The sequence below is a fragment of the Carex rostrata genome, chromosome 6 (genome assembly GCF_964058835.1).
Source record: "Carex rostrata chromosome 6, lpCarRost1.2, whole genome shotgun sequence".
Lineage (NCBI taxonomy): Eukaryota > Viridiplantae > Streptophyta > Magnoliopsida > Poales > Cyperaceae > Carex > Carex rostrata.
The window spans coordinates 6080204-6106458 of record NC_135923.1 but is presented as its reverse complement, the minus strand read 5'-3'; the positions used below and the strand labels follow the sequence as shown (position 1 = coordinate 6106458).

The window sequence follows — 26255 nt, the reverse complement described above, 5'->3', positions numbered from 1 at the left end:
ATTGAAAATTGAAAGTGCTCATGAGTTTAATTTAAAAAAAAACAAATGACTTTAAAATTACTCAAAAGTATTTCTTCATATATATTATTTGAAAGATAAAATCGAATAGAAAACGTTCGTATTTTTAGATTCGTAAAATTCATCACAGATTGTCAGAAAAATAAATTATAATGATCAGAAAAAATAAATAAAAAAGAGTGGGTGAAAATAATTTTCATTTTTTAGCTTGAAGATAAAAGTAGTTGAGAGTTAAAACTATCTAGAAATGCTTTCAAACATAAGTTTATATTCTTGCGAGTAACATTTTAAAATATTATAAACATAGCTTTAAATGTTTGAATATTAGGGTTGGAAATGGAAGTTAGAAAATATTGAAAGGTTTTTTCTGTTAAACTACTCGGGGAACGCGCTCGGGTATGATGGCTCAGGGTATCAAAACATTTCTCTTTGAAAAAATAGTGTGGATATCCGATATTCGAATATCTGTGTGGATATTGATACAGATATGGTTTTACATTTTAATTAAACGTATTCGAATAGTAGATATATACCATATAGTTTAATATATATTATGAAAAAATATTATTTATTATAATTAGATAAATATTATAAACTTTAGCATTTGTTATTAATATTTTATATTTTTTAATATATATAATATATTCGATCCGATTCTTATTAATATATGTATCCGTCTAATATCTAATCCGTATCCGTATTCAGAAAATTGAAAAATGATATGGATATAATTTTACCACTATTCGCTCTGCTTTCAGTCCTAAATATCAGTATAGTGAGGCTAGTTGCTATACAAATTAAGTGCATATGGATTTATGCAATAGATGTATAGCATATCTCCATTTAAAAAAAAAAAATAGTTCATCAAAACTGCTCAACATGTGGAGATTAGTATTGAGGCTAGTTGCTATACCAATTAGGTGCATATGGATTTATGCAGTAGATGTATGGCATATCTCCATTTTAAAAAAAAAAATAGTCCATCGAAACAGCTGAACATTATCTCCACGTGAAAATGTATTTGAAAATCAAGTTTCCACAAATTTGAAATTTAGAAAGTGAGGGATGATTCAAAAAGCTTAAATTAGATAATTTTTTATTCATCTAAAAAATAATAAAATATTCTAAAAATATTAATTTTGATCTTACTATTAAAGAGTAAAACTAGGGTGTTTTTAAGTTCACCAAATTTCTTGGTGAACTCAAGTTTAAAACTTATCGAATCAATTTTAAACGATAAATTTGAATTGTTGAAACATGCCTACCTTACGAGTGATGTGTCTACATGTAAAAAAATTTAATTTTAAAAATAATTTTGCATAGAGTCAAGTGGTCAAAAAAGGCTCAAAAAATAAATACATTAAAATTAATTTATTAACCTTCTAATTTTGACAGCTTGATTTTATACTAAATTAATTTAAATGTTTAAAATTTTCACATGTAAACGCATCAGTCGTAAGGTAAGTGCATTTCAACGGTTTAGATTTTTCATTTGAAGTCGATTCGATAGATTTTAGACTTGAGTTCACCAAGCGGCTTGATGAACTTAAGAACACCATACTTCTACTCATCTTTAAATATATATTCACTAGGAGATTATACTAAACAGTTGGCATAGAGTATTTAAACTTTAACAATAAAAATATAAATTTATAATAGAGATCAATACGTATTATGTGTTGTGACCTCTGGATCTGTAGTTAATCGGGTTAGTCTCGAAATAGACTGAACCAATTAACTCGGATGGAATAAAATATTGGGTGGGGTTTTTGTCCAAACGGTTTTGAACAAAGTTCCATCTAAAGTATGATCTAAATTGTCCGATCTGCATTAAAATTCGTATAAACATTTAGATTCAAAGAGTCACTTAAATTTTTGCACGAATCTCAATGCAAATCAGATGTTTAAGCATGACTTTGAATAAGACTTTGTCCAAAGCCTTTGTACAAAATCCAATCCCTAAAATATTAGCACTCGCAAGTCCTAAATATGTCTATTCGATATTATATAAATGTGAGCTGATAATAGTACCCGCGCTACAGTACTCCACACTGTACCCGCAGGGGGACCACCAAAAATTAAATGTTAAAATATAACTTTTTGTGGGGATTGCAAAAACTGCACAATTCGAATTTTTTTTTCCTAAAGTATTAATACCTATGAACGGAAGTATTTATACTTATGATGTGAACAATTATTTATTATGTGGATTATGTAGCGCCAAGATAACAATACCCGCGCTACAGTACCCGCACTGTACCCCGCTACAGTACCGCACAGTACTCGCGCTACAGTACCCGAGGACCATCGAAAATTAAATGTATAAATATAACTTCACATGGGAACTACAAAAACTCCACAATTTGATTTTTTTTAAGTATTAATATTTATGCAATTTTCTCTTTCAAATGAGATCCATGATGACGTACTTTCAAGCTCGTCGTCACACAAGTGTTTATACCTCGCCGTACAAATATTTATACCTACATTTGTAAATATTTTTTACATATGACACTGAAAGTATTAATATCTAAATATTGAAAGTATTTATACTTATACACTGAAGTATTTATACCTATGAGGTCAACTATGTTTATTAGAGGAAAGTTGACGCGGGAATGATTGAAGAACTCGAAAAGAGATTATCATAATAAGTTACGCATCAAAGTATTAACATCTTACTTTTTTAAGTGTTAATATCTTATCTTCTAAGTATTTATAAATATCTAAGTATTTTTTACATATGACACAAGAAGTATTAATATTTAGACACAGAAAGTATTTATTTTTATGAGATCAACTATTTTTGTTAGAGAAAGGTTGACGCGAAATTAGTGCCGGAATTTTAAAAGGGAAACCATATAATTAGTGGGGACCATAGAGAAAGAGTACGGCTGGAATTTTAGAATAATAATTAGTTGAGATTATATAATATATTTTTAGAATAATAATTAGTTGAGATTATATAATATATTTTTAGAATAATAATTAGTTGATATAATATAATTAGTGAGAACTATAACACATTTATTTTTTAACTCCGGATACTGTAGCATGCTACTGTAGTGCGAGTAAAAAAATAATTATTCTATATAAATACCCCTTAACACTTCATCAGGTGTCTTTCACCATAATCAATGAGAAATTACCTCCAGTTCTTTTCGAAATGGACAAGACCAGTCCTTTAGCTGTCGAGCACTAAGCGGCGGAAAATGCGGAGTGCGTCAGAAAAATGACACATGTCAGTCAAAAATGAGCCTTTTGAGTCAAAGATACGGACCCCACCTAGAAGTGGAGCGGTCCATTGGTCTTCGGTCTTTGCGTAGGCTGCGGGGAGTCAAACAATTGGGTCAACGAGACGAGATAAGATTTTAATATTAATTTATCTCCCTCGTGCGGCATTTTTCTTCGCTAGAACGCGTTTAAGAGATAATTATTTGTTACGTAAGCCTAATTGGCCGCACCTCTATTACCTTTGACCACCTTTGTCTTACTTAAATTATTCTAATTCTAATTACTTGGACTAATTGAACTGCTTAGTGATCAAGCTCAGCCTAGGCCTTCTAGCTAGGCTTGTAGATCAAGTTTGCAATTAGTATCGCAAATTTCGCATTTAATATTTAGGTTCTATTCAAAGCAAATTCCATCAAGTTATTACGTGTGCCTTTTTGGATTTATATTAGACTATCCTTTTTGTACATAATGTTGTGCCAATGTAAAATCAGCACTTGTTGCGATTAGATTGAATGCAGTGTACGACTTCGATATTTATTCATTACGATGACTAGATGTTTTGCACGTAGTTCATATCATCATAGAAGGCATAGACATGTTTTCATCAATCACCTTTTTCTATATACTAATTAAGTAATTAACTATCACATGTTGTAATCTTCAATTTTTAAATTGATGTTTGGTGGGTACTTAAATTTAAATTCAAATAGGATTAAAAGTGCGTACTCTATTTTACTCTTTATATTTTGTCAGAAGGGCTCAAATGTCTCTATTTTTTGTGCCATCATCGTACCTTCATTTTTAAGAACTTTAATAATTGAAAATTTTACACTTAAAAGTTAAAATAAAACTGTTAGATATGATCTAAATCATTTTTATCAATGCATATGTAAAAAAAATTGTGACATTTAAACTTTGTTTTGATTGTCATCAAGAGCTTATAAAAACGTACTAATGTGAATAATTTTCTAGACATTGATTTTTCCAATGATTGATTCATATAAAAACAAAATCGAAATACAATTTCTTTTATGAGTACATAGAGAAAATAACATAAATCGCATCTAACGATTTTATTTTAATGTTTATGATTTAAATTTTTATTTAATAATATTTTTAAAAATAAAAACATAATAAAAGCACCAAAAATAAAAAAAGTATGTGAACCCTCCTCGTATGTTATACATCATTTTTTAACTTAAGTCATGAATTAAATTAATCTAATAGTAAACTCTACTGGTGGAATAATTTTCCGTTCCGACAGATAAAATTACTCACTTTAAACTAACTCATCTTTTTTTTTTTTTTTGAAAATCTTCGCAGAAGCTGCGAAGTCGTGAGGAGAAATCGAACTCTCAACTTTTGAATACAACAACTCTAGAACTTATTCCTAGCCAATTGTTTTACCTCCCGTTTCAAACTAACTCATCTTTCAATTCATCTTATTTCTATTTTACTTTTACTTGTTACTAGTAGTGGTTTGCTAAACCCCTAACGGGTTCAACCCGTTTTGCCCGGCCCGTACCCGTTACCCGAGCTACCCGTACCCATTGCCTGGGTACAAACGGGTAGACGGGTAGGGGTAATAAACGGACCGGACAACCAAATTTGAAAAAAAATCCGTTATACCCGTACCCATCTACCCGCCTACCCGTACCCTCCTACCCGTACCCATCTACCCGCATACCCGTACCCGTACCCGTTACCCATACCCGACCCGTTTCACTTCAAAAAAATTTGAATTTTTTGAAAAAAACAGAAAAAAAAAAAAAAACCGGGCAGACCAGACTTGTACTCGGATACCCGTACCCGTCAACCCGCAACGGGTACGGGTAATAAACGGACCGGATAGAGGTTTTGAAAAAATTACCCGTCTATCCGTTACGGATTTTACCCGTACCCAACCTACCCCTTTACCCGTCCTACCCGTTACCCCTAACGGGTAACCCGTTAGCAAACCCCTACTTGTTAGTTATTTGACTTAAAAATAGTAACGGCCAGACTCAAGGATAGACTTAAAAATTTACTTTTTAACTTGTGCTCTACAATAAAAAAAAATTGTACTAAATTGTAATGGCCGGACCCAAGGATGTTTTTGCTTTCAGAAGTTGAGACTTGAGAATAGGAGCACATAGAAAGTGTTTCAACATGCGGCCCTCTGTTTCCAAACAAAATGGACGCTCCATTAACTAGAAAAATAATTTAAATGTAGATTAGTAAAACTTCATTATGATTTATGACTGTTCTTGAATAACACCTTGAGTATATTATATGCAAAAATTATTACTTTGGTTAGCCATCCAAAATTGAAAGGGTTAGAATTTATTCTCATTGATAATGGTTAACTTTTGCAATTTTGATAGTGTTTCGTAAATAAGGGAAAAAAGTCTTGAAAAAAAAAATCATCGACGTGTTACTAGCATTATAAATAGTCATGAATTATATTTGTTGAAATATTTAAATAATTGGCATACCGAATAGAGTTGCTTCAGAAGTTAAAGATATATTAGAAAATAATAAAAGTCGGTTTCTTAAATTTTGATTTAGATAACATATTAGTTTGAGCTGATCGTTTGTATTAGTTTGAACTATTATATTTCAAACGGAATACAAATATTTTAAAATAACCGAACTCTGTCTCCAATAAAAATTAAATTAATAAAAAATACAAAAATTCAGACAGAACGCCTCCATATGCCGGTCGAATTTCATACTCATCAAACCTAAAAAATAATTTGAGAAAGCTCGGATGTATAAAAAAATTTAAAAATAAAATTTGTGTGTGCTAACATATGTGGGCCCTCTCAAATGATCTATGCAAATTAACAATCAGTAGCGGAGCCATCATGTAACAAGAGTAGACAATTGCTTATCTCTAAAATTTTAAAATCGGGTATGAAATAATATAAATATGTTGACATGCCTACTCCTGAAAATTAGATTGCTTACCTCTGTCTATTGACAATTCAATACTGCAATCCAATCGAATAAATTAAATTGCAAATTGCAACTAATAATTGACTAAAATTGTTGAGTGCTAATGTTTTTTTTTAATTTCTATTTAAATATGATTTAGAATTTAATGAGATTGATTAAAATGATTCAAGTATATAAGTTAATTTTGCCCACTAACCTGGTAACTCAATAACTCGAAATTTTTTCCAACTCCTGACTCAAATCCTGACTATACCACTGTTAACCACCCCCATTATCATCCGGAACTTTAAAATTGTCAATAGATCCCTGTGCATCCGGTGATTTTTTCACAATCTCAGTTGAACGGTGATTTTTTCACACCAATCATAGTAGATGCACAGGGATCTTTAAAATTCGTATCAGGATATTTAAAATTAGTGCAGATTACAACGGACAATACAGATTCCTCATTCTATACGGTAGGATACTCTATTGGATCGAAAGACATCATCATCCAAGCATCTAATATTTGTTTTCCTACCCATTTGCATTGCTTGGTACAAACTCTTCCAATCACATGCACTTAGGTTATGTTTGATTGTCACTTAAATTAAGAAAGAACTAAATAGCCTACTCTTATTTCTCGTATATTATATTATGAAGATGTGAAATGTTGGAAAATAAATCTATAGCTATGACAGTTGGCCCTATAAATAAAGTATGGAATAGATTAAATTGTCTGAAGAGATAGTTTAACTTACTCATTATTATTCCATTTTAATTCACAAGCAAACCTGATCTAAAGTAATGAACAGTTGAATTTCTGATTGCTTCCTGTTGTATAAATCTGAAAATGTAAAAGTAGAGGTCACCATCGGCAAATATTCCTTTCTTGCAATTTTGAAGTTCCTATCAGCCATTGAACTAGAAAATGGATGGACATTTTATTGGAAGTCTGTGATTTGAGTTCATGATGTGATTATTTATGACATGACTGATCTCTTTCATAAGCCATGAACCTGATTATTTTGGTGATGAGATGTTGATGTATCATGGCAACCATTATTATGTCATAAATTAAATCAATTTGTTTCAAATTTTATCTTAGCATGTCATCATTCATCAAGATGAGTTGTTATTAAATGTTTCCTTTTTATAAGATTAAGAGATTGAAGATTAATGAAACAATCAAATTAATTCATTATTTGATCTTGTAATCTTACATCAAACAAACTTATAAAAATTATTAATATAGAATATAAATATTGTTGGATTTTGAGGCTTAAGCTGCGGAAAGACCGTAAAACAAAAAAAATTACTTCTAACTCAAGCCGTAGATTTCTTTTTTTTTAAAAAAAAACTCAAGCCGTAAAATAAAAGGGGTATGCCAGAAAGACCACCAAAAGTGTCCATTTCCAGTCTTTCATTGCAAAGACCATTTTAATCCTTTAAGATATACTCTTGATTGATTTATAAAAATTAAATAAATTAATATAACATTTATACCTTCTTTTCAAATTACAATTGGAATGAAAACTGACTCACCTCGGAGCATCAGACGTCTAATGCCTCTATCAGTTATCCACCAGGACTAACCAGAGAGCAGTTTATTTCTCTTACTAGAAATACCGTAAACCGCGGTATTCACAAAAACACTATTCACTAAAAAGGCATAATAACATTATTCACGAATCTACGGTTATTCTGATTCACTAATAAGTAAAAACAAAAATATCACGAAATTCAAGAAAACACTATTCACCAATCCCGCAAACACTATTCAACAACCTGCAAAATTATACGTGAATTATGAAGATAAATCGAGAAAGAGAGAAAATAGAATACTGAATCGATTCGGTATGAACTCAGAAATTAGTACCTTCTCTCTCTACACCCTCATGCCTTTATATAGGCCATAGTGTCGGTTCCCAAATGACCAAAATACCCATCTAGGGTCAGTTATGGGGTGAAATGACTGAAATACCCCTTGGCCCATTAAGCTTTGAATTGATTTGGACTTTGACTTTGGGCTTTTAATCTTAATTAAGGCTTTAATTCTAATGGACTTTAAGCCCAAAATATTAATCCATAATTAATATTTAAAATCCAAATCAAATATATATAATTGCTCTCAACAATTATATTTCTTTTCGGTTGTTGTTTCGGTAACTTTTATACAACGTACCGTGTACGCTTATAAATTAACCTTTGTTTTTGTTTGTCATTTTTACACGACATTTATAATTTAATTATATCACATATAATTAATTATAACCATCTTATTATTAATCATAATTAATTTATAATTAATCAATAAGATTCTCCGAATAGCTCCTATACGGTGTGACCTGATAGGATCCGTGTTATGTTGGTAAATAAAATTAAAACTGTTTTAACTTCTTCAAATCATAAGGTGCACCTGACAAAATGCATTATGATAATCCAATTACATAGATGATGTTGTACTGTACAATATCACGATCCAGTAAACTATTTACTTGTGTCAATTCTTTTGTCTCATAGATATCAGATCAGTTTCAAGGTAGGTGCGTGTCATCCTTGCAAACTTGATCTTAAGTAGATTATCAAATATGATTACTCTTGTTATCATACCGCATGCAGATAATCTAACTCTACCAAGGGGCCCGTGATACTATAACTCGTATAGAGATACGGAGAAAAATAGTACTTTTGGTAAGCCATCTCTTCCTCAGCATAAGTTATGTATACCGAAGTGCTACCGTTATAGCTGTTTTTTACGGACAACGTTAGATAACACTCACACATACACATCTCTTAGTAGAAAAGATGAATATCTCATACTGTAGAACTTAACACTGAATAAAAATATTAATGATACGAACACAATTCCATTTAATGTTTCATTCGAGGTCTGTCAAATACCATATTCCTAGAACATGTATCTATGTGATTAAAATGACATCTCTTGTCTATGGTTTGTAAAACTTGACCATCTTTTAATCCACATACTAACCTTATAATGGTTAATTAGTGTTCCTTCTAATTACCTCGGTTAGAGACTTTTAAGAGTATATATCACATATATTATGAAGTTTCACAATTTCAGTAATGAACTCGAAATGATTCATAAATGCAATAGTACTCAAGACAACAAAATGACATTTTATTAATCACTCAATTCATGAACATAACATATATAATAAAATTATCATATTATTGACTTCTAAATTATTACACACTAACAAATATTTGACTCATAAAGTACGTAGATTGAAATCAACAATTAAAATTCGTCTCAATCAGTTCCATAATTAATTAACCTTTTGATATTAAACTCACCAACTCATTTAATATCATTATTAGGACATAAAATCTTTTTTTTACTAAAAAAATCTATCTAATAAAAAAATAAAACATAGAGAGATTCATCGGTATCATCTCGATTATCTTAATATGAGAATAAATAATGTGTAGAATTTAAATAATTTTTTGATCATCATCGAGATGGCTAGAACTCCATTCATTTCTTTTGAATTATACATATAAAGGGACATAATCAGAAAATTGAGATTGAAGACAAGGATGGTTGGAGGTATATAATTTCATTTTATGAAGAAGACTAGTAGTAATAATTTTTGTAAAATTACAAATTAAAAAATATATATATATAACTTTTGATTTAAAGTAATGATAACATACAAATTTAGTTTCTTTATTTATTTATTTTTCTTTTGAAATACAAGTTAGAATGGATGGAAGCTAGCCGTCTTAGTCACATTTAAAAAGAAAAAGGCAAACTTTAAAATATAAAGAAAGTGCAAATCCTTGGTTAATATATAAAGGAAGTGCAAATGCTAAAATGCATATCTGTCAGTGTATTCAGCTATTGTATAGTTCTTTTATTTTTTGGAGAAATGTTTTTTACCATTATTTTTTTTAAAAGAAAAATGAAGATCAAGCCTTCAAATTTTATACCTTTGTTATTACAACAACAAAAAAAATCCTATCCGAGTATCTTTACCACCAGTTATATATTATGGTTAAACTAGAAATAAACCCAACAAAGAGAAAATTGCTGAAATCTAAATCAAGCCAGCAAAACAAAACCAATGACCAAAGCAACCTCTACCAAAATGTGCCGAAATTTTTATTAATATCGAAAAAAATTAATAAATTTTAAATTATATCTACTTGATGCATGATTTTGAAAATTGCCTAAACCAATTAAAATCTCACCAATTTTTAACCTACTTTCTTGTTATTTTCCAACCGGTTCTAGAATCCTATAACGGGTGAGAACCTCACCGGTTTTTTTTCTTTCACAAAACAGAAAATTTTATAATTTATTTATTGTATTGAAAAATATTAGAAATATTTAATATATTTATTTAAAAATAGATAGAATACAATATGATTTGATTTATTAGAAAGACTGCGACAAATAACCTGGATCAACATTTTTCAGGTGGAATTTTTCGCGGCTGTAAGAAAAATTAATATATTTCTTTATGTGTTATTGAAAAAATAAATATGCTTTGAATTTTAGTTATTGATCGCGGTTTAAAAGTCACTTCTAGGTAATACAGAAAATATTGTCATCCTTCTAGTATATTTAATTTCTAAAAAGTTGTATCTATTTTGAAAATTCTTTTTGAATAACAATTAAATAACTTAAATTTTTGGTTTTTTTCAAAAATAGATACAACTTTTTAAAAATTAAATGTACTAAAAGGATGACAATATTTTATGTATTTACTTAGAAGTGACTTTTGAACTGGAATCAATAACTCAGAATCCAAGCATATTTTTTTTTCCAATAACACATAAAGAAATATATTAATTTTTCTTACAGCAGCAAAAAATACGGCCTGAAAAATATTGATCCGGGTTAGTTGCAGTCTTTCTAATAAATCAAATTATATTGTATTCCGTCTATTTTCATATATCAAACATTTCTAATATTTCAATACAAAAATAAATAAATTATAAATTTTTTTGTTTCGTAAAAAAAAAAACACACAAAACCGGTGAGGTTCTCACTGGTTATAGGATTCATTCCTTGTCCGGAAAAAATATCACCAGTTAGTTTTCTTGAAACCGGCAAGAATCTCACTAGTTTCAATTCTGGAACTGGTTGGAAAAAATTGGAAAGTTGGTTAAAAACCGATGAGATTTTGACCGGTTTGAACAATTGTTAAAATCCTTTGTAAAAGTGAGTAGAATTTGAAATTTATTAAAAAAAATTAATATTAATAAAAATTTCGGAAAATGTGCCCATCCCAGTGTGCAGTAATTTTTCTCCTTAAGGGCCTGTTCGGCCGACAAATGGGAATGGGCGCGGGCACGGGATTTGAACTGAAAAACACTGTTCCCGTGGGAAAAAAAAATTCAGTTGAACTGAATTTTTTTTTCCCATGTGAATAGTGATCTGGCCGAACAGGCCCTAATGTTTCCTTTATTTTTCTCCGCCTAAATTTTAAGCATATGAAGTTATTAACGTATGAATCGAAAAAAGATATTATTAGATTAGTATTGTGTACGTATGTTATAACGGAAATATATTATAAGATAAAAAAAAATTCATACAAAATAATATATTTTTATAAAAAAAATAGACTAAATGATAAATAACATTTATTAAATAACATATAAATGACATCTACACGTAAATAAAATTCTTTTAATGACATATTAAATAATGTATTAGACGACATATTTTTCTTTTAAAAATTTCAAATAAAATAGCATATTAAATGACAAATAGAAAATAAAAAAAATAAAATGAAATGAAAACATGATCAATCAATTATCAATCAATTTAAATATTACTTAAAAGACATAAAAAATAGAAAAAAAATAATGACCAGAACATTTGATTAGGACTAATATTCAATCCAAAATCTCATCTTTTAATCAAAGTTATTGGCAGATCAGAACATCTACGTACTTAATATAAGAATGAGGATACTGATTAAGAACTAATTATATATGTAGTTGATTTTTAACCCCTTAAGCATTACCTTATTTGTATTGAACAATTTAATATAATATTTTATCATGATATGTCCATAGTATATAAAAACTTATATTTATTGGTTTCTGATCTTAAAAAAATAAATTACCAAGTAAAAAAAAAGACATCATGATATTTAGAATAATTTATCCAATCATAATTATTTTTTTGAGGGGTTAGCAGAAGCTGCCAACTATAAAATTTTATTGAAACAAAAACTTATTTACATGCTCCTGACCATGTCAGGTATACTACTTACATTCACATCATTCTTATTCACAACCTATGAAATTGAATCCCAGTTCAACAAAACCTAAACCACATCCATCCAGTATGTATTACCCTCTCCCCCAATCCAATCATAATTATTAACATTATTTAATTAAAAGAGTGAATAATTATCAAGAGTGAGGCTACAGTACTATGCATAGAGCATATTGGTCCGTATTGTAAATTAATATTCTTATTTTTCAAATTCAAATAGTCAATGTGAACCGTTCAATATAAGTGAAAATCACTTGATTTAAAGTTTTTTTTTTTTTTGAGATATATCATGTTGAATGTTTAGATCTACTGTTTGGACTTTTAAATTGATAATATTAATCCATAGTACAAACCAATATACGCTATACATCACTCAGTTATCAATATTAGATTTTGTATTCAGCAATCATCATATAAGGTCAATAATTTAAAATAACTTACGTTCATATCTTCATCTAATATGCTAGTTAAAAAAAAACAACTACTGGTGTACTTGTTCAATAGGTTCATGAAAAAATACCTTTATTGTTGTACAGGTCAGAAAGCCGGTTAAACGAGTTTTATTGACACAGCTAGCTTATAAGTATCTGTCAAATTAAGATTTTTTTTAATATGGAGAAGTGAATATAATTATGTTAGTAAAAATTAAAGGTTAAAATTGTAATACATCAACTAATCACATGTGTCTCTCTCCACATTCCTAATAAAATTATAAAAAAGAAAAAAGAAAATTGAATTGCAAAATGTAGGTGTTTGTTGGATGTTCCTGTTTTAGTGATGCACATGTAACTACAAGCATGTTACCTACAAGATTGTACAAGGCAGAGAACAGTTGCATTCCCTACCAAATAACAAAACAACTTACTTAGCTAATGGCTATCCTTTATTTTGCACTTTATTTAGAAAAGGAAGCTTTGGCAGGGCATTGTACCAATTATTGCTTTACTGTAAACGATGGAGGCCAAACATTTAAGTGGTTGTGCTTCAATTGAGGAATGGTCTCCCACTAGGAGTCTGTTTGAGAGGGAAGAAGCAAAATATGTTCCTTTGATGGAATGAAAGAAATGGAACTTGATTACAGTTGGCCTTGATTTGGATGGACTTCTAATTTATGGGGGAGGTACAAAAGCCAGTGCAAACTGTGTACCATGTTACCTAATTGCTAACAACGTGTCTATATTTTGTAGGACCTCATGTCTTTATAAATTTTTTTTACTTTGTAACTAGAATTTCTAAATTTGCATTCTTTTGAATTTGAGATAAAAGATATCAACAGAGCTAATTTTACTTCATACAACACATAACCAGTAGAAACAAAAGGGAAAAAAATATATAATCAATGTGCTGCATAAAGTCAAACTAGCTTTGTCAATATCTTTATATGGGAGCAGTGAATTGGAAAGTTTCTCTGTTGATCCATTCCCGTTTTGAATAAAATACTGAATTTTGTGTGGTTTAGTACTATTTGCTTAACTATTATGATTCTGAGTAGAACTAAGGTGTTTTTAAGCTCACCAAAGTATTTGGTGAGCTTAATTCCAAAATCCATCTAATCGGTTTCAAATGATGAATCCGAACCGTTGAAATCCGACTACCTTACGAGTGATGCGTCTACATGTGAAAATTTTAAACATTCAAATTAATTTAATATAAATTCAAGTGGTAAAAAAATATTCAAAAAATGAATGCACTAAAATTAATTCGAATGTTTAAAATTTTATACTAAATTAATTCGAATGTTTAAAATTTTCACATGTAGACGCATCACTCGTAACTCGTAAGGTAGGCGAGTTCCAACAATTCGAATTCATCATTTAAAACCGATCTGATGAGTTTTAAAGTTAAGCTCACCACACACTTTGGTAAGCTTAGGAATACCCTAGCTCCAATTTAGGAGCACTTCCTATTAGCTCTCTCTTCACTCCGTTTTCACTACTCTTTTAAATTCGGCTTGGTTCCTTTAGATCTTGTGCGAAGGTGACTCGGTAGACTTGCGTAGAATGGATCACGACCGTGAAACACAATCGAATGAATAGACTATAGAATATAGAGTATAGACTATAGAGTATAGAGGCTGGCTTCTCTTGGAAACATGAAACTCGTTGCTTTAATCTTCTCACGAGATACGAGATAGTGGTGGAACCACTACATTTCGCACTCCTCACGACTGGACCCCACAAGAAATGTTCAGGTTATCTTCACAGGAATGAATATCCTCTGCATTAACTCAAAAATGAATCTTTTGAGTTAATGAATCTCAACCGTCTGATTTTAAACGAAGCTAATTCAGTCTCTGCTTATGATATAGGAGCTCTTTAACATTAGTGTGAATTTAGTCTGCACAAATCTTAAAGCAGATCGGATGGTCAATATTCATTAACTAAAAAGATTTCCTTTTGAATTAATGCAGAGGATACAAATTCGTCTTCACAGAGTCCATATCGTCTGCATTAACTCAAAAGATTCATTTTTGAGTTAATGCAGAGAATACGAATTCATCTTCACAGGCACTCTGATCCTCGACGAGTGCGTATCCTTTGAGATATTTCATATTTTGTGTGACCGACGTGTCCGTTGCCCACTGGGGAATATTGCAGAGGGCAAGTATTATTGGAGTTTTGAGATTCGTGCAGAACGTATTTGAACAGTTAAGGTTTTCCAATAAGTCACGCAAAATATGAGATATCTCAGGGGATGTGAATTTGATCCTCGACTTTCATCCGCTATTAGGTGTCGTTTACCGTTTTCTGTGCATTTATCCATGTAGCTTGCGTGTAGAAGCGCATAATTCTTCTATTTTATATTTGACAACACGAATAGTTATATGGTTAGCAATAAATTACCGCTTGAGAAGCACTGGGTCATGTCTAAGTCATGCCAAATCTATTAATTATGATCAAATTTAATCGTACGTCTAAAAATTATTTAATTTTCTTATAAATGATCATAAATTGGGAGTATAATTAATTTAATTGTAAGGAATTAATTATTTTAAAGTGTGGTCTTAAGTTGAATTTTTCGTATTATTTTTATGTTGTATTATTTGATAATATTCTCAATTTACATATTAAATTATTTTGTTAGTATATATATTTATTTTCAGAATGAAAGTTCGAATAAAGAATTTTTTTTTTTTGAAAGAAGTGGCTTAGCCACTGATTTTCATAGAACCGAAAATCATACAATAACCAATTTGTACCAATCAGGCAAGAGCAAAACAACACATATAAACCTACTACAACTTAGCATAACCAAAACAAGTAATCAACAAAGTAACAAGCTATAACAACACCACAAACACCATAGACATGCCAATAGACAAAAAAGACCCTGTACGCCTAATTGGCAGAGGATATGGAGGAGCTGGAATCTGACATTTCATCCATCAAAGCTATCCCTGGTCCATACATATGGGTTAAATCATGTGTAACCTCCATGGAAACCATAGTGGAACCTATCAGGTCCTTCAAATCAGAAGGTGAGATTATATTAAGTTGAGATATAATATTAGACTTTTGATTCGTAGCCCAAAAGTTAGCTACAGCAATAATCTTGGCTCCTAAAACCTGTACAGCGGATATATGACCTGCATTAAATAAAATTATGTTTTGGTCCAGCCATATATTCCATAGAACAGCCCCCCTGAATTATCTCAACAAGATTAGCATCTTTGAGAGGGATGCAATAATCTAGATCCCATAAATCAACAACAGAAGTACATACAAAAACAAACCTATTATGCGTAGCAATCCAATTCCATATAGATATAGCAAAATGACAATTAACAAATAAATGATCAACAGACTCCATCTCAGAACAGTAAACACATTGCAAATTACCAGACCACCCCCTTCTACTAAGGTTATCTCTTGTTAAAACCCTATTTTGCTTAACTAACTATAAAAAAAAATTAATTTTGAGGGAATGGTAGCAGTCCATATACTCTTAAATTCAAAATTAGAAACCCACCATAGTCAAGTCAACTATACAAATAAAGAATCTTAATTGTCCTAATTTCTACCTGCGAAATATACAAATGAAATAATGAGCACCACACTGCCCCCATTTTGGAAACCAGAGGTCTTCCTAATCCCATCTCGCCATAGTGGTAAAACCGTAAAGCACATACGAAAATATCTAATGCAAATAATTCAGTCTACTAGTGGGCTAAGAGAATATTTGTGTTATTCGTTAGAATGGATATGGAACGTTTCTTCAAGGGCCGAAGTCCCAGAAATATGGCCTGGTAAATTGTTGGTCCCATTAGAATTAATCCTTGAAACTGAAATTCAAGCCCAATTTTTAATTTGTGAATTGAGCCGGAGGTTGTCTCACAAATTCGCAGCAGAAACATAGGGGTAAGCCCCGGATCCGTTAAGAATTTCTCCATTGACAAATTCGGATCCCTAAGGTAGTAACTTTGAGTTTGGATCCGCAAAGTCCGATCAGAATCTGCACGAATCTTGAAGGGGTCGCGTGAAAATAGCCTGGACACGATTGGTCCGGATTTGGATCGGACAGTCCGGATCTAATATCAAAGTTTGAGTTGTCTTACAGGATCCGGTCCATTGACATCCATAAGCCCACAAGTTTAGGTTCGAATCCGGATCCGGCCGTCCATTCCTCCCTTCGCGACATTTGCACGGTAATTTTTTACTTTTCTCCTTATCGGGTTATGTAAAGTTCGCTAATCCTGGAATCCACATCAGAATCGTGCATTTGCTTCCGTACACTATATGGGTCCCATCTTTCATGTTTATTTGAGGTTTCTAGAATTACCGATCCAGTTGTAGGAATCCAGTTGTAGCCCAATGTATCCCCTCCACGGCTCCAAGAGTGTGTATCCTCTGAGATATCTCTTATTTTGCGTGACCGACGTGGAATCCATATCCTCCCAGGTACCGTATAAGGGAATCTTTTACAATTACTAAATCTCACCCATTCAAACTAGCCAACGGTTGGGATTAAATAAATTAAAATATCATGTGCCTCTCACGTGCAAAAACGAATCACCCTCTCCAGTCTCCATCCCTTCTCTCTGACTCCAAACAATTCGATGAATTAGAGAGCGACTTCCACTTTCCCGCCTATTTACAGCCAGATTCTTTTTCTCCTCCGCCATAACCTCTCCGTCAATCCATCTCCGCTCGCTTTCGTGAATCCGTCAAAGCCACAATGTCACCTGAGTTCGTTCCCTATGCCAAGATAGCCCTAACATCTCCACTGTCCTCAACCAATTTCTTATATGTTCTTAAGCATGGAAGCTAATAGTGGATCAGAGTGGATTCCTCGATTAGGTATGGAATTTGAATCAAATGAGGATTAGGTATGGAATTTGAATCAGATGAAGAAGGATGAGAGTTTTGGAAAAAGTATGGGGAAAAAATAGGTTTCACCAGTAGAAAACACTATACCAATTGTAGTCACATTGATGGTCGAATTACTTCAAGGAGATTTGTATGTTCGAATGAGGGCTTTCGTAAAAAGGATAAGCGAGATGATCAAACGCTGCAACCTCGACATGAGACACGTACTGGTTGTATGGTTCGATTGGTACTGAAATTAAATAGAAAATCCAACAAATATGAGGTTAGAGAGTTCATCGATGCGCATAATCACATCCTTCAACTGCCACAAGCATCTTATCTATTGCCTTGCCTGCGCAAAGTAAGTTTTGCCTAAAACCTTACTGTAAAAAATATGCGAATATTGAATTGATAAATTATAAATGAAAGTTGGACAACTAAATTTGTAGGTAACTGAAGTTGCAGCTTGTGATATTGATTTAGCCGATGCGTCTGGAATTCGGCCAAAAGCAACCTACACGCTCATGGGTCAGCAAGTTGGTGGACTTCGAAGTCTCGGTCATACTCTCTTAGATCAGAATAATTATTTTCAAAATAAGCGAAAACGTGCTCTAATTCATGGTGAAGCTGTTGGTATTCTGACGTACTTTTGTCGACAAGTTTCAAATTATCCTTCTTTCCAACATGAAGAGCAAGTAGATGACTAACAAGATATTAGTAATATTTTTTGGGCTGATGCACAAATGGTAATTGATTAAAACATGCTTTGTAGTTTATGCCTTGAGTCCTTGATTTAGGGGTTTGATCTTTTATTAATCAAACTCAAAGTTATACTGGTTCATACACTTGTTTTGTACATTATATATCAATCAGTAATGCTGGTATCTGTATCAAGTTTTCTAAATTTTTTTCTTCAGATTTTTCTAATAATGAAGATATATGACGGTAAAGTAATATGAACCAAAATACATGTATTATTTCATTTAGAAAAACCCCAAATAAATACTGTAAAAAAAACTGGTATCCACAATAATTAAAACATGCTTGTAGTTTATGCCTTGAGTCCTTGATTAATTAACAAGTGTATCTATACTATTCTAAAAAATATGTCATGATGTAATATAAGTTATTGATTTAGTTTGTTCATAAAGGTGGGTTCAAGTGCAGATGCATAGGAGGTTTCATCAGAGAACCATGTTTCGTCTCAAACAGAATCAAAATTGGAGCTTATGCATCTATAAGCATTTGTTTTACTTAATGGGAATAGAAGCTTATGCATCTATAAGCATTTGAGGTTTATTTCAATTAAAATTCTACTTCTTTCAGTCAACTTTATAGTTGACTTTTTCCTTTTATTTTCCAAATCTAATTTATTTTGCTAATTTCTTCAAATTTGTTACCTTAAATATTCCATAAAAATTAGTAAATGAGCATCTAAATATTCTTTATATGATATGAAAATTTTAGAAAGAAATTCAAAAGGATAAAAATATATGATTTTTTTAAGAAAATGGACAACAATGCCCCTAGATGAACAAATGGTTTGTACTATAGTAACTTATCAGTCAAGAGAGAATTGAAACAAGAAATAGTAACTTAAGTACAAAAGATTTCACAAACACGATATATTTCAAAAGAAGCCAAATATTTTATTTTATTGAATCAAGAAGTAATTTACAACCTCAAATTGTTATCCCTCTAATTACAATATAAAAAATGTATCTTTTTTTTTCACCCCTGTGCAAGCATCCTATATAAGCTCTATGTAGCAAATTTAGCTCGCAAATTTGGGGAATGTCTCAATTTGGCAAAGGACCTTCTCCAAACATCTTGTACCGTATCCCCTTGTACCAATATGTTGTAACCCAACAGATTATGCAGTCCCAAATTTCTCTTGCATAAGCACACTCAAAAAATAAATGTAAGGCTGATTCAAGTTGACAGTCATCACAAAGCTCACATCCACTAACCTGAAAAGTGAAATTTATTCGCAACATTAGATAATATAGATGATATATTGAATAACACGATATAGATAATATAGATGTCCACTATATCATAAAATAGTGCAACATAACCATATAAATGCATGTCAAGAAAAATCCCTAGTGTTATTAGAAACATTAGATCTTCATTGGAGTTAATATTATTACTTATAAATATATTAATCTAGCAGTGTTTGTACAATTATGCAATCAATGAAAAGAATATACATCTCTTCTAATTAAGCTTTGAAAAAACATCTCTTCTTTATTGCTTATCTATATGAAGCTAATAAGTGAAGTGCTACTATGCTTTCAAGACAAAATATTGAGGCCTAATTGCTAGATTGGGCAAAAAAGTTTCATCTCAAAAGTTCCTTTCGGTGAGAAACTGTATTGACATGAACCAATCAAATTGCAAATTGTGAGCTAAACAAGAAGTAAAATAATTCACTAAATTAAAAAACAGAAGATAAATGACATACCTAATTCCTCCGGGTTGAAAATTGATAGCTTGATCTTAACAATTTCTGAAAATTAAGCAAAAATGACTACAATTGTAACAAGCCGTGAGAAATTAGACACAAATTCTTTAAAAAAAACGTTACACACCTATTGAAGAAGAGTGCGAGGAAGCATAGTGCTTAGGTGGAGGAGCAAGTTATTGACAACGAAGGCGGAGAGGAGCAAGCAATCCGGCTCAGTCGATATGCAGCAAGAAAGATAGAGAAGGCGGAGAGGAGCGATACGAGGTGCTTGAACAAGCGCTGCTTGAAGAGAACGGGAGGGTGGAGATGCGTCGGAGGAAAATGCGCTGATCGAATTTGGAGTCGAGAGAAGGGATGGAGAATGGAGAGAGTGATTCGTTTTTGCACGTGAGAGGCACATGATATTTTAATTTATTTAATCCCAACCGTTGGCTAGTTTGAATGGGTGAGATTTAGTAATTGTAAAAGATTCCCTTATACGGTACCTGGGAGGATATGGATTCACCGACGTGTCCGGTTCCTATTCGGAGATAGCATAGGGGCAAGTATTATTTGAGCTTAGAGATTTGTGCAGAACGTAGTTGGACTGTTGAGATTTTCCAAAAAGTCACGCACCATATGAGATATCTCAGAGGATGCGAATTCCGGCTCCACCGGATACTTGTACTTCTGCATAGCATCTATATATCAAATTGGAGTAGCGATTCTTGTTCCAGACGGGTTAATTGGAATACAATTTTAAAATAACTCGTTACATGAAGCATTCAAAACGAATTGATACAGTGTGACTGCTCTCTATTATTTCTCTTTCCGTTTAATTAGTTTTGTTTTTCTCACAAGCTATTTCTTCTTCTCCAATCCGTACATTTTCCTTCTAACCCGCTATGATTGCTACACGTCTCCGCCGGTGCACACAGTTAGCCGCGTTATTCCCAAAATGCCCCGACTTCCGCCTATTCTCTTCCTTTGCCTCCGCCCCGCCCCTTCCATCCTCTCGCCTTCTATCTCCGTCCTATCCATCACAACTGACAAGGGGTACATGTGTAATTTTCCCTAAGCACCTCTTCTCCACCCTGAGCGACACCGTGCCCTCCACTCCCGATAAATCCACCTTCGAGCGTCTGTATGTTCATGGCGTCGTCCAGCCTCAAATCGACCGTGTTGTGTGTAACAATGAGAGTAATTCGGGCAAGGATGCAGAGACTAATCCGGTCAAGGAGAAAGATAGCGAAATGGAGATGTCTGGAGCGGAGAAGGAAGCCTGGTGGTTGCTTAATCAATCCGTGGTTAATTACTGCGGTAGCCCAGTCGGTACTCTTGCTGCTAATGATCCTGGATTATGCAATCAGATGTTAAATTATGATCAAGTTTTTATTAGGGATTTTGTGCCGTCTGCCATTGCTTTTCTTCTCAAAGGGGAAGGGGAGATAGTGCGTAATTTTCTCCTTCATACCTTGCAATTACAGGTATATACAACAAGATCCTGATGAAAATTGAAATTGATTGTATGATTGTCATAACCAATAATGCTGTGAAACTTCGGTACATATTTCATCCAAGGCTTAATTTTTTGCCAGTATATGATGGCAACTTCCTGACTGATAGGGTATGATATTTCACCCATTTGACAGAACTTGACTGTCATATGATATTTCTGAATTCTGATATCTAAATGTCATAAAAAAAACCTGTAAGTCCAAACCTTGAAGGAATTTAGAAGTAGTAGGTTCATATCAATGCTGAACCAGCACATGTTTGATGCCCTTGATACAATACTGGTATCATACCTAATTGGCATAACATGAAGTACCTGTAATGCTTCCACTACCTGATGGCTAACACATGGTCCTTACTGCTTGTGTTTCTAGAACATAGGAACAAATATATCAACCATCTGATAAAATGTACCATTTAATCTGTTGAAAACTTAAATGGTTTACTTCATAATGTGTGGTGATCTAGAGTTGGGAGAAGACGGTGGATTGTTACAGCCCAGGACAGGGGCTGATGCCAGCCAGCTTCAAGGTGAGAACTGTGCCGTTGGATGGAAACAGTGAGGCCTTTGAAGAGGTTCTTGACCCCGATTTTGGTGAATCTGCAATTGGTCGTGTCGCGCCTGTTGATTCTGGCAAGTTATTTTGCATAGTTCTTTGTGAACAAACTAAATATCTTTACTAGCATTAACAATACCAATATTAATATCAATGATCCTGTTTAGAACTAGTTATTATGATCATTAACAACCAGTGATTGACAGATGTCAAGTGTATCGGTCTTTGAAGTTAGGAGACCAATTAGTAGAAAAAACTATTTTTACTCACACAGAATTACAAATATCATGATTTGATACCAGATTTAGAATCAAATTTGGATATCAAGTATAATGGGCCCAACATCAATTTTGGATATTTTTTGAATGATGATTTTGCTGACAATTGTTGTTAGCTGGTAAATGGGATGAGCAATAATGGAAACGATTGAAGGTGTACAGATTTAGTTATTAGTTATAATGAGGAAATCTAATGTAACATACTACTATTAACTTTGTTAGCTTAGATGGTAATAACCATAATGGCAACAACGCATCATTTATCCTATCTTTGGAAAGGCACTTTTCAGCTTACTCTATATACATTTTCTAAGTGATATCCTTTCTAGAGTAAGAAACTACACCATGTCTACTAGTCCTACGTCCCACTGGGTTGACGTGCTATGCAGTTGTTAACAACAGATCCTTTCCACATTGCTATCTTTTGTTGGCTATTGAAGTTAGTAAATATGCAACCAAGAATAGAAATATTGTCTTTGCACAAACTTGCATATTTTACTCCTCCATTTAGATTGAACATCAAATTTGGATATCAAGTATTTAAGGAATGGATACAACACGAAATTTGGAAATATTTTGCACAGAGAATTTTGACGAATTTTTTTGCTATAGAAGCAGATAGGATGAAGCAAAGGACACAAATTAAGGGTGTCGTAGAGCTGTGCTTATTATCAATAATTAGGATAATTTAGGTAACATACTAATGGTACTTTTGCTTTTAGGCATTCGATGTGATGGACCACATGCTATTCAGCTAAAGTTGCTGTAATAACTAGTAACAGCAATGATGACAACGGCATCAATTATAACAATTTTTAAAGGACGAGTAGAAAGCTGGTCCAACTATTTTTCATTTATAAAGATACCCTTTGTCAGGATGTACTACACTGGTGAACAATAATACTGGTACTGTTCAATTATATAAACATTCATAATAGTAATGATCATTAGGAAGATTCTCTCCCATGTAGAAATAAGGAGATCTCATTTCCAGTTATACATCAAATTTATCTCTATTAGAGAAAATAGTAAATGCAAATGGAATATTACTACTTGCTTTGTACCATAGAGGTAACAGCTGCATTAACACTATCGTTGATTTTGTCAGGACTCTGGTGGATTATTCTGCTAAGAGCTTATGGGAAGATAACAGGAGATTATGCATTACAAGAGAGGATTGATGTACAAACTGGCATTAGACTGATACTAAACCTGTGCTTGTCAGATGGATTTGACATGTTTCCTACCCTCCTGGTCACTGACGGTTCGTGCATGATTGACCGTCGAATGGGCATCCATGGCCACCCTCTCGAAATCCAAGTAATTCAGATGCTGCTTATCTTTTTCTTGTATTAATATGGTTCTTTTTCCTGTGAAAATAGCCAATTATTAAACCATGATTGTTTAGGAATTAATAAAAACCCAAAGGTAAAAATCTCGAAGGAGCCACCAGAAATGTTAATTTTACGTAAAAATTATCATATTGGTCATTGAAGTTGTTAGTAATACCTCGGATCTTTCATCTTTCAAGGTAAATGTTATTTTCTTTATTAATTAATAAGCTGTACGGAAAAAGGTAATGTCGAGTAAATCAGTTACATGCAGACATGCAGCACATTTTGAACATACTAACATTATGCAGGCCAGCATCTACCACCCTAAAAATGGGATTTATGAGGCAAGTATCAAACAAAATTAAAATAATTTATCTTTCATCAGGCTCTGTTCTACTCAGCACTGCGCTGTGCCCGTGAAATGATAATAATCAACGACAGCTCGAAAAACCAGGTGCGTGCCATAAGCAACCGGCTGACTGCACTCTCCTTCCACATACGGCAGTACTATTGGATCGACATGCGAAAAATCAATGAGATATATCGCTATAAAACCGAGGAATATTCTCATGATGCCATCAACAAGTTCAACATCTACCCCGACCAGATTCCTTCCTGGCTCGTCGATTGGATTCCAGAGAAAGGTGGCTACTTGATTGGGAACCTACAGCCGGCACACATGGATTTTAGGTTTTTTTCCCTCGGCAACTTGTGGGCTATTGTGTCGTCTTTAGCAACTGACCGTCAGGCTGAGGGGATATTGAATTTGATTGATGAAAAGTGGGATGACTTGGTGGCAAATATGCCACTCAAGATTTGTTATCCCGCGCTGGAGTATGATGAATGGCGTATTATTACTGGAAGTGACCCTAAAAATACGTGAGTATTTATTATTATAATTAATTCTTTTGTCTTACTTCTGTTCGATTTAGATGTACTGAGTTCAAGTAGTTTGGTTTAAACCTAGGATTACGTATTATGCAAAGTTTGGTTTAGTTCTTGTATGTTCTTGTGATGTTCACTTGTCTGGAAATAATTGACGTCAAGGTTAAACAGTCATGAAGTTGCAATTGAAAATTCAATCAAGACTCCGTACTTGTCTATTTAAAATAGAGTTAATAATTTCATGATTACCTTCGATTGTTTTAGCTTATTTTGTCTAATTTAAGGCTAATTAATGCAGCCCTTGGTCATACCATAATGGCGGTGCTTGGCCCACCTTACTATGGCAGGTAATTTTCACATCCTTTTCTTAAAAAACTTTAAATCTATCAATCCTTTTATAAAAAACCTACCCAATTAATGTTTCCAAATTTCAGTTCACACTAGCATGCATCAAAATGGGGAGGCAAGACCTTGCACATAGGGCCCTAGAAGTGGCAGAAAAGCGTCTCTCAAATGACAAATGGCCAGAGTACTACGACACCCGTACCGGTCGTTTCATTGGTAAACAGTCTCATCTGTACCAGACATGGACGATTGCTGGATTTTTGGTGTCCAAAATGCTTTTACAAAACCCTGAATTGGCTTCCATTTTAATCTGTGAAGAAGACCTTGAGCTTCTAGAAGGTTGTGCTTGTGGCGTCAGTAAGAGTGCGCGCACCAAATGTTCGCGCAAGGCAGCCCGGTCTCAGGTCCTTGTTTGATAACACCATCTTTTAGGTGTATTGATTTTGTAAAAGGACGAAGAAGCATATACTTGTATATAACACGAGTGAAATTTCCTCTGTTATTTGTAGGGAATATTTCAGTTGCTAATTGACATCCCTGTAGATTGAATTTTTTTATGGAACTATCATCAAATCGATGATATATGGGATTGAGAGGATTTATGCTATCTTGGGTGTTTAATTAGTATGTATATATAATACATTAATGAAGGTTATGCCTATTTTTATGCATCAAATGGCTGTATAACGGATTTTAGTTAAAAATATACTAAAGGTTCAGTCGTAATGTCCTCTTGTGGCGGCATAAAATAAAATGTTTTGTGTTTTGGTCTTATTCAATTTTTTTTTTTATGTTGTTTCTGTTATTTGATTATGTTCAATGACTCGGATAAGTAACTTCGATGGATATTTCCATATGTATCTTTTTGCATGCTTTTTTTTTCAAATTCTACAGTATAAATAGATTGTTACACTAACCATTAAATTGAATTAATAATTGTTCAGTACAATATGTTCTTAACTGTCCAAGTTAAATGTAGTCCCAGAATATGCGGGTACCTACAGTAAAAAGGTATAATATGATTTTCTGATATAATCTGATATTCTGATTAGTGGTACAAAGTTACCTTTCAACACTTCTATGATTAGCTTTGAGAACTGAATTCTGCAATCAATGACAGGCTAAATCCAAAAGCAATTAAGGTTGCAGGTGGGTCTAC

The 26255-nt window shown here is 32.7% G+C and overlaps 1 protein-coding gene and 1 long non-coding RNA gene across 2 annotated transcripts; one reads left to right on the top strand and one right to left on the bottom strand.

The window, feature by feature from the left end:
- Nucleotides 1-19306: 19306 nt before the first annotated feature.
- On the bottom strand, nucleotides 19307-20822 carry LOC144555591 (uncharacterized). Its single transcript, XR_013512070.1, has 3 exons — nucleotides 20328-20822; nucleotides 20201-20245; nucleotides 19307-19703 (listed from the first exon to the last, which is right to left on the bottom strand). It is a non-coding gene; the product is annotated as an uncharacterized LOC144555591 (long non-coding RNA).
- A 131-nt stretch (nucleotides 20823-20953) lies between these two features.
- On the top strand, nucleotides 20954-25870 carry LOC144555590 (neutral/alkaline invertase 1, mitochondrial-like). Its single transcript, XM_078303983.1, has 6 exons — nucleotides 20954-21669; nucleotides 22166-22331; nucleotides 23641-23852; nucleotides 24252-24745; nucleotides 25050-25098; nucleotides 25186-25870. Exons 1-6 carry the CDS (start codon nucleotides 21088-21090, stop codon nucleotides 25510-25512), a joined length of 1830 nt encoding a protein of 609 aa, XP_078160109.1. The 5' UTR covers nucleotides 20954-21087; the 3' UTR covers nucleotides 25513-25870.
- The last annotated feature ends 385 nt before the right edge of the window (nucleotides 25871-26255 follow it).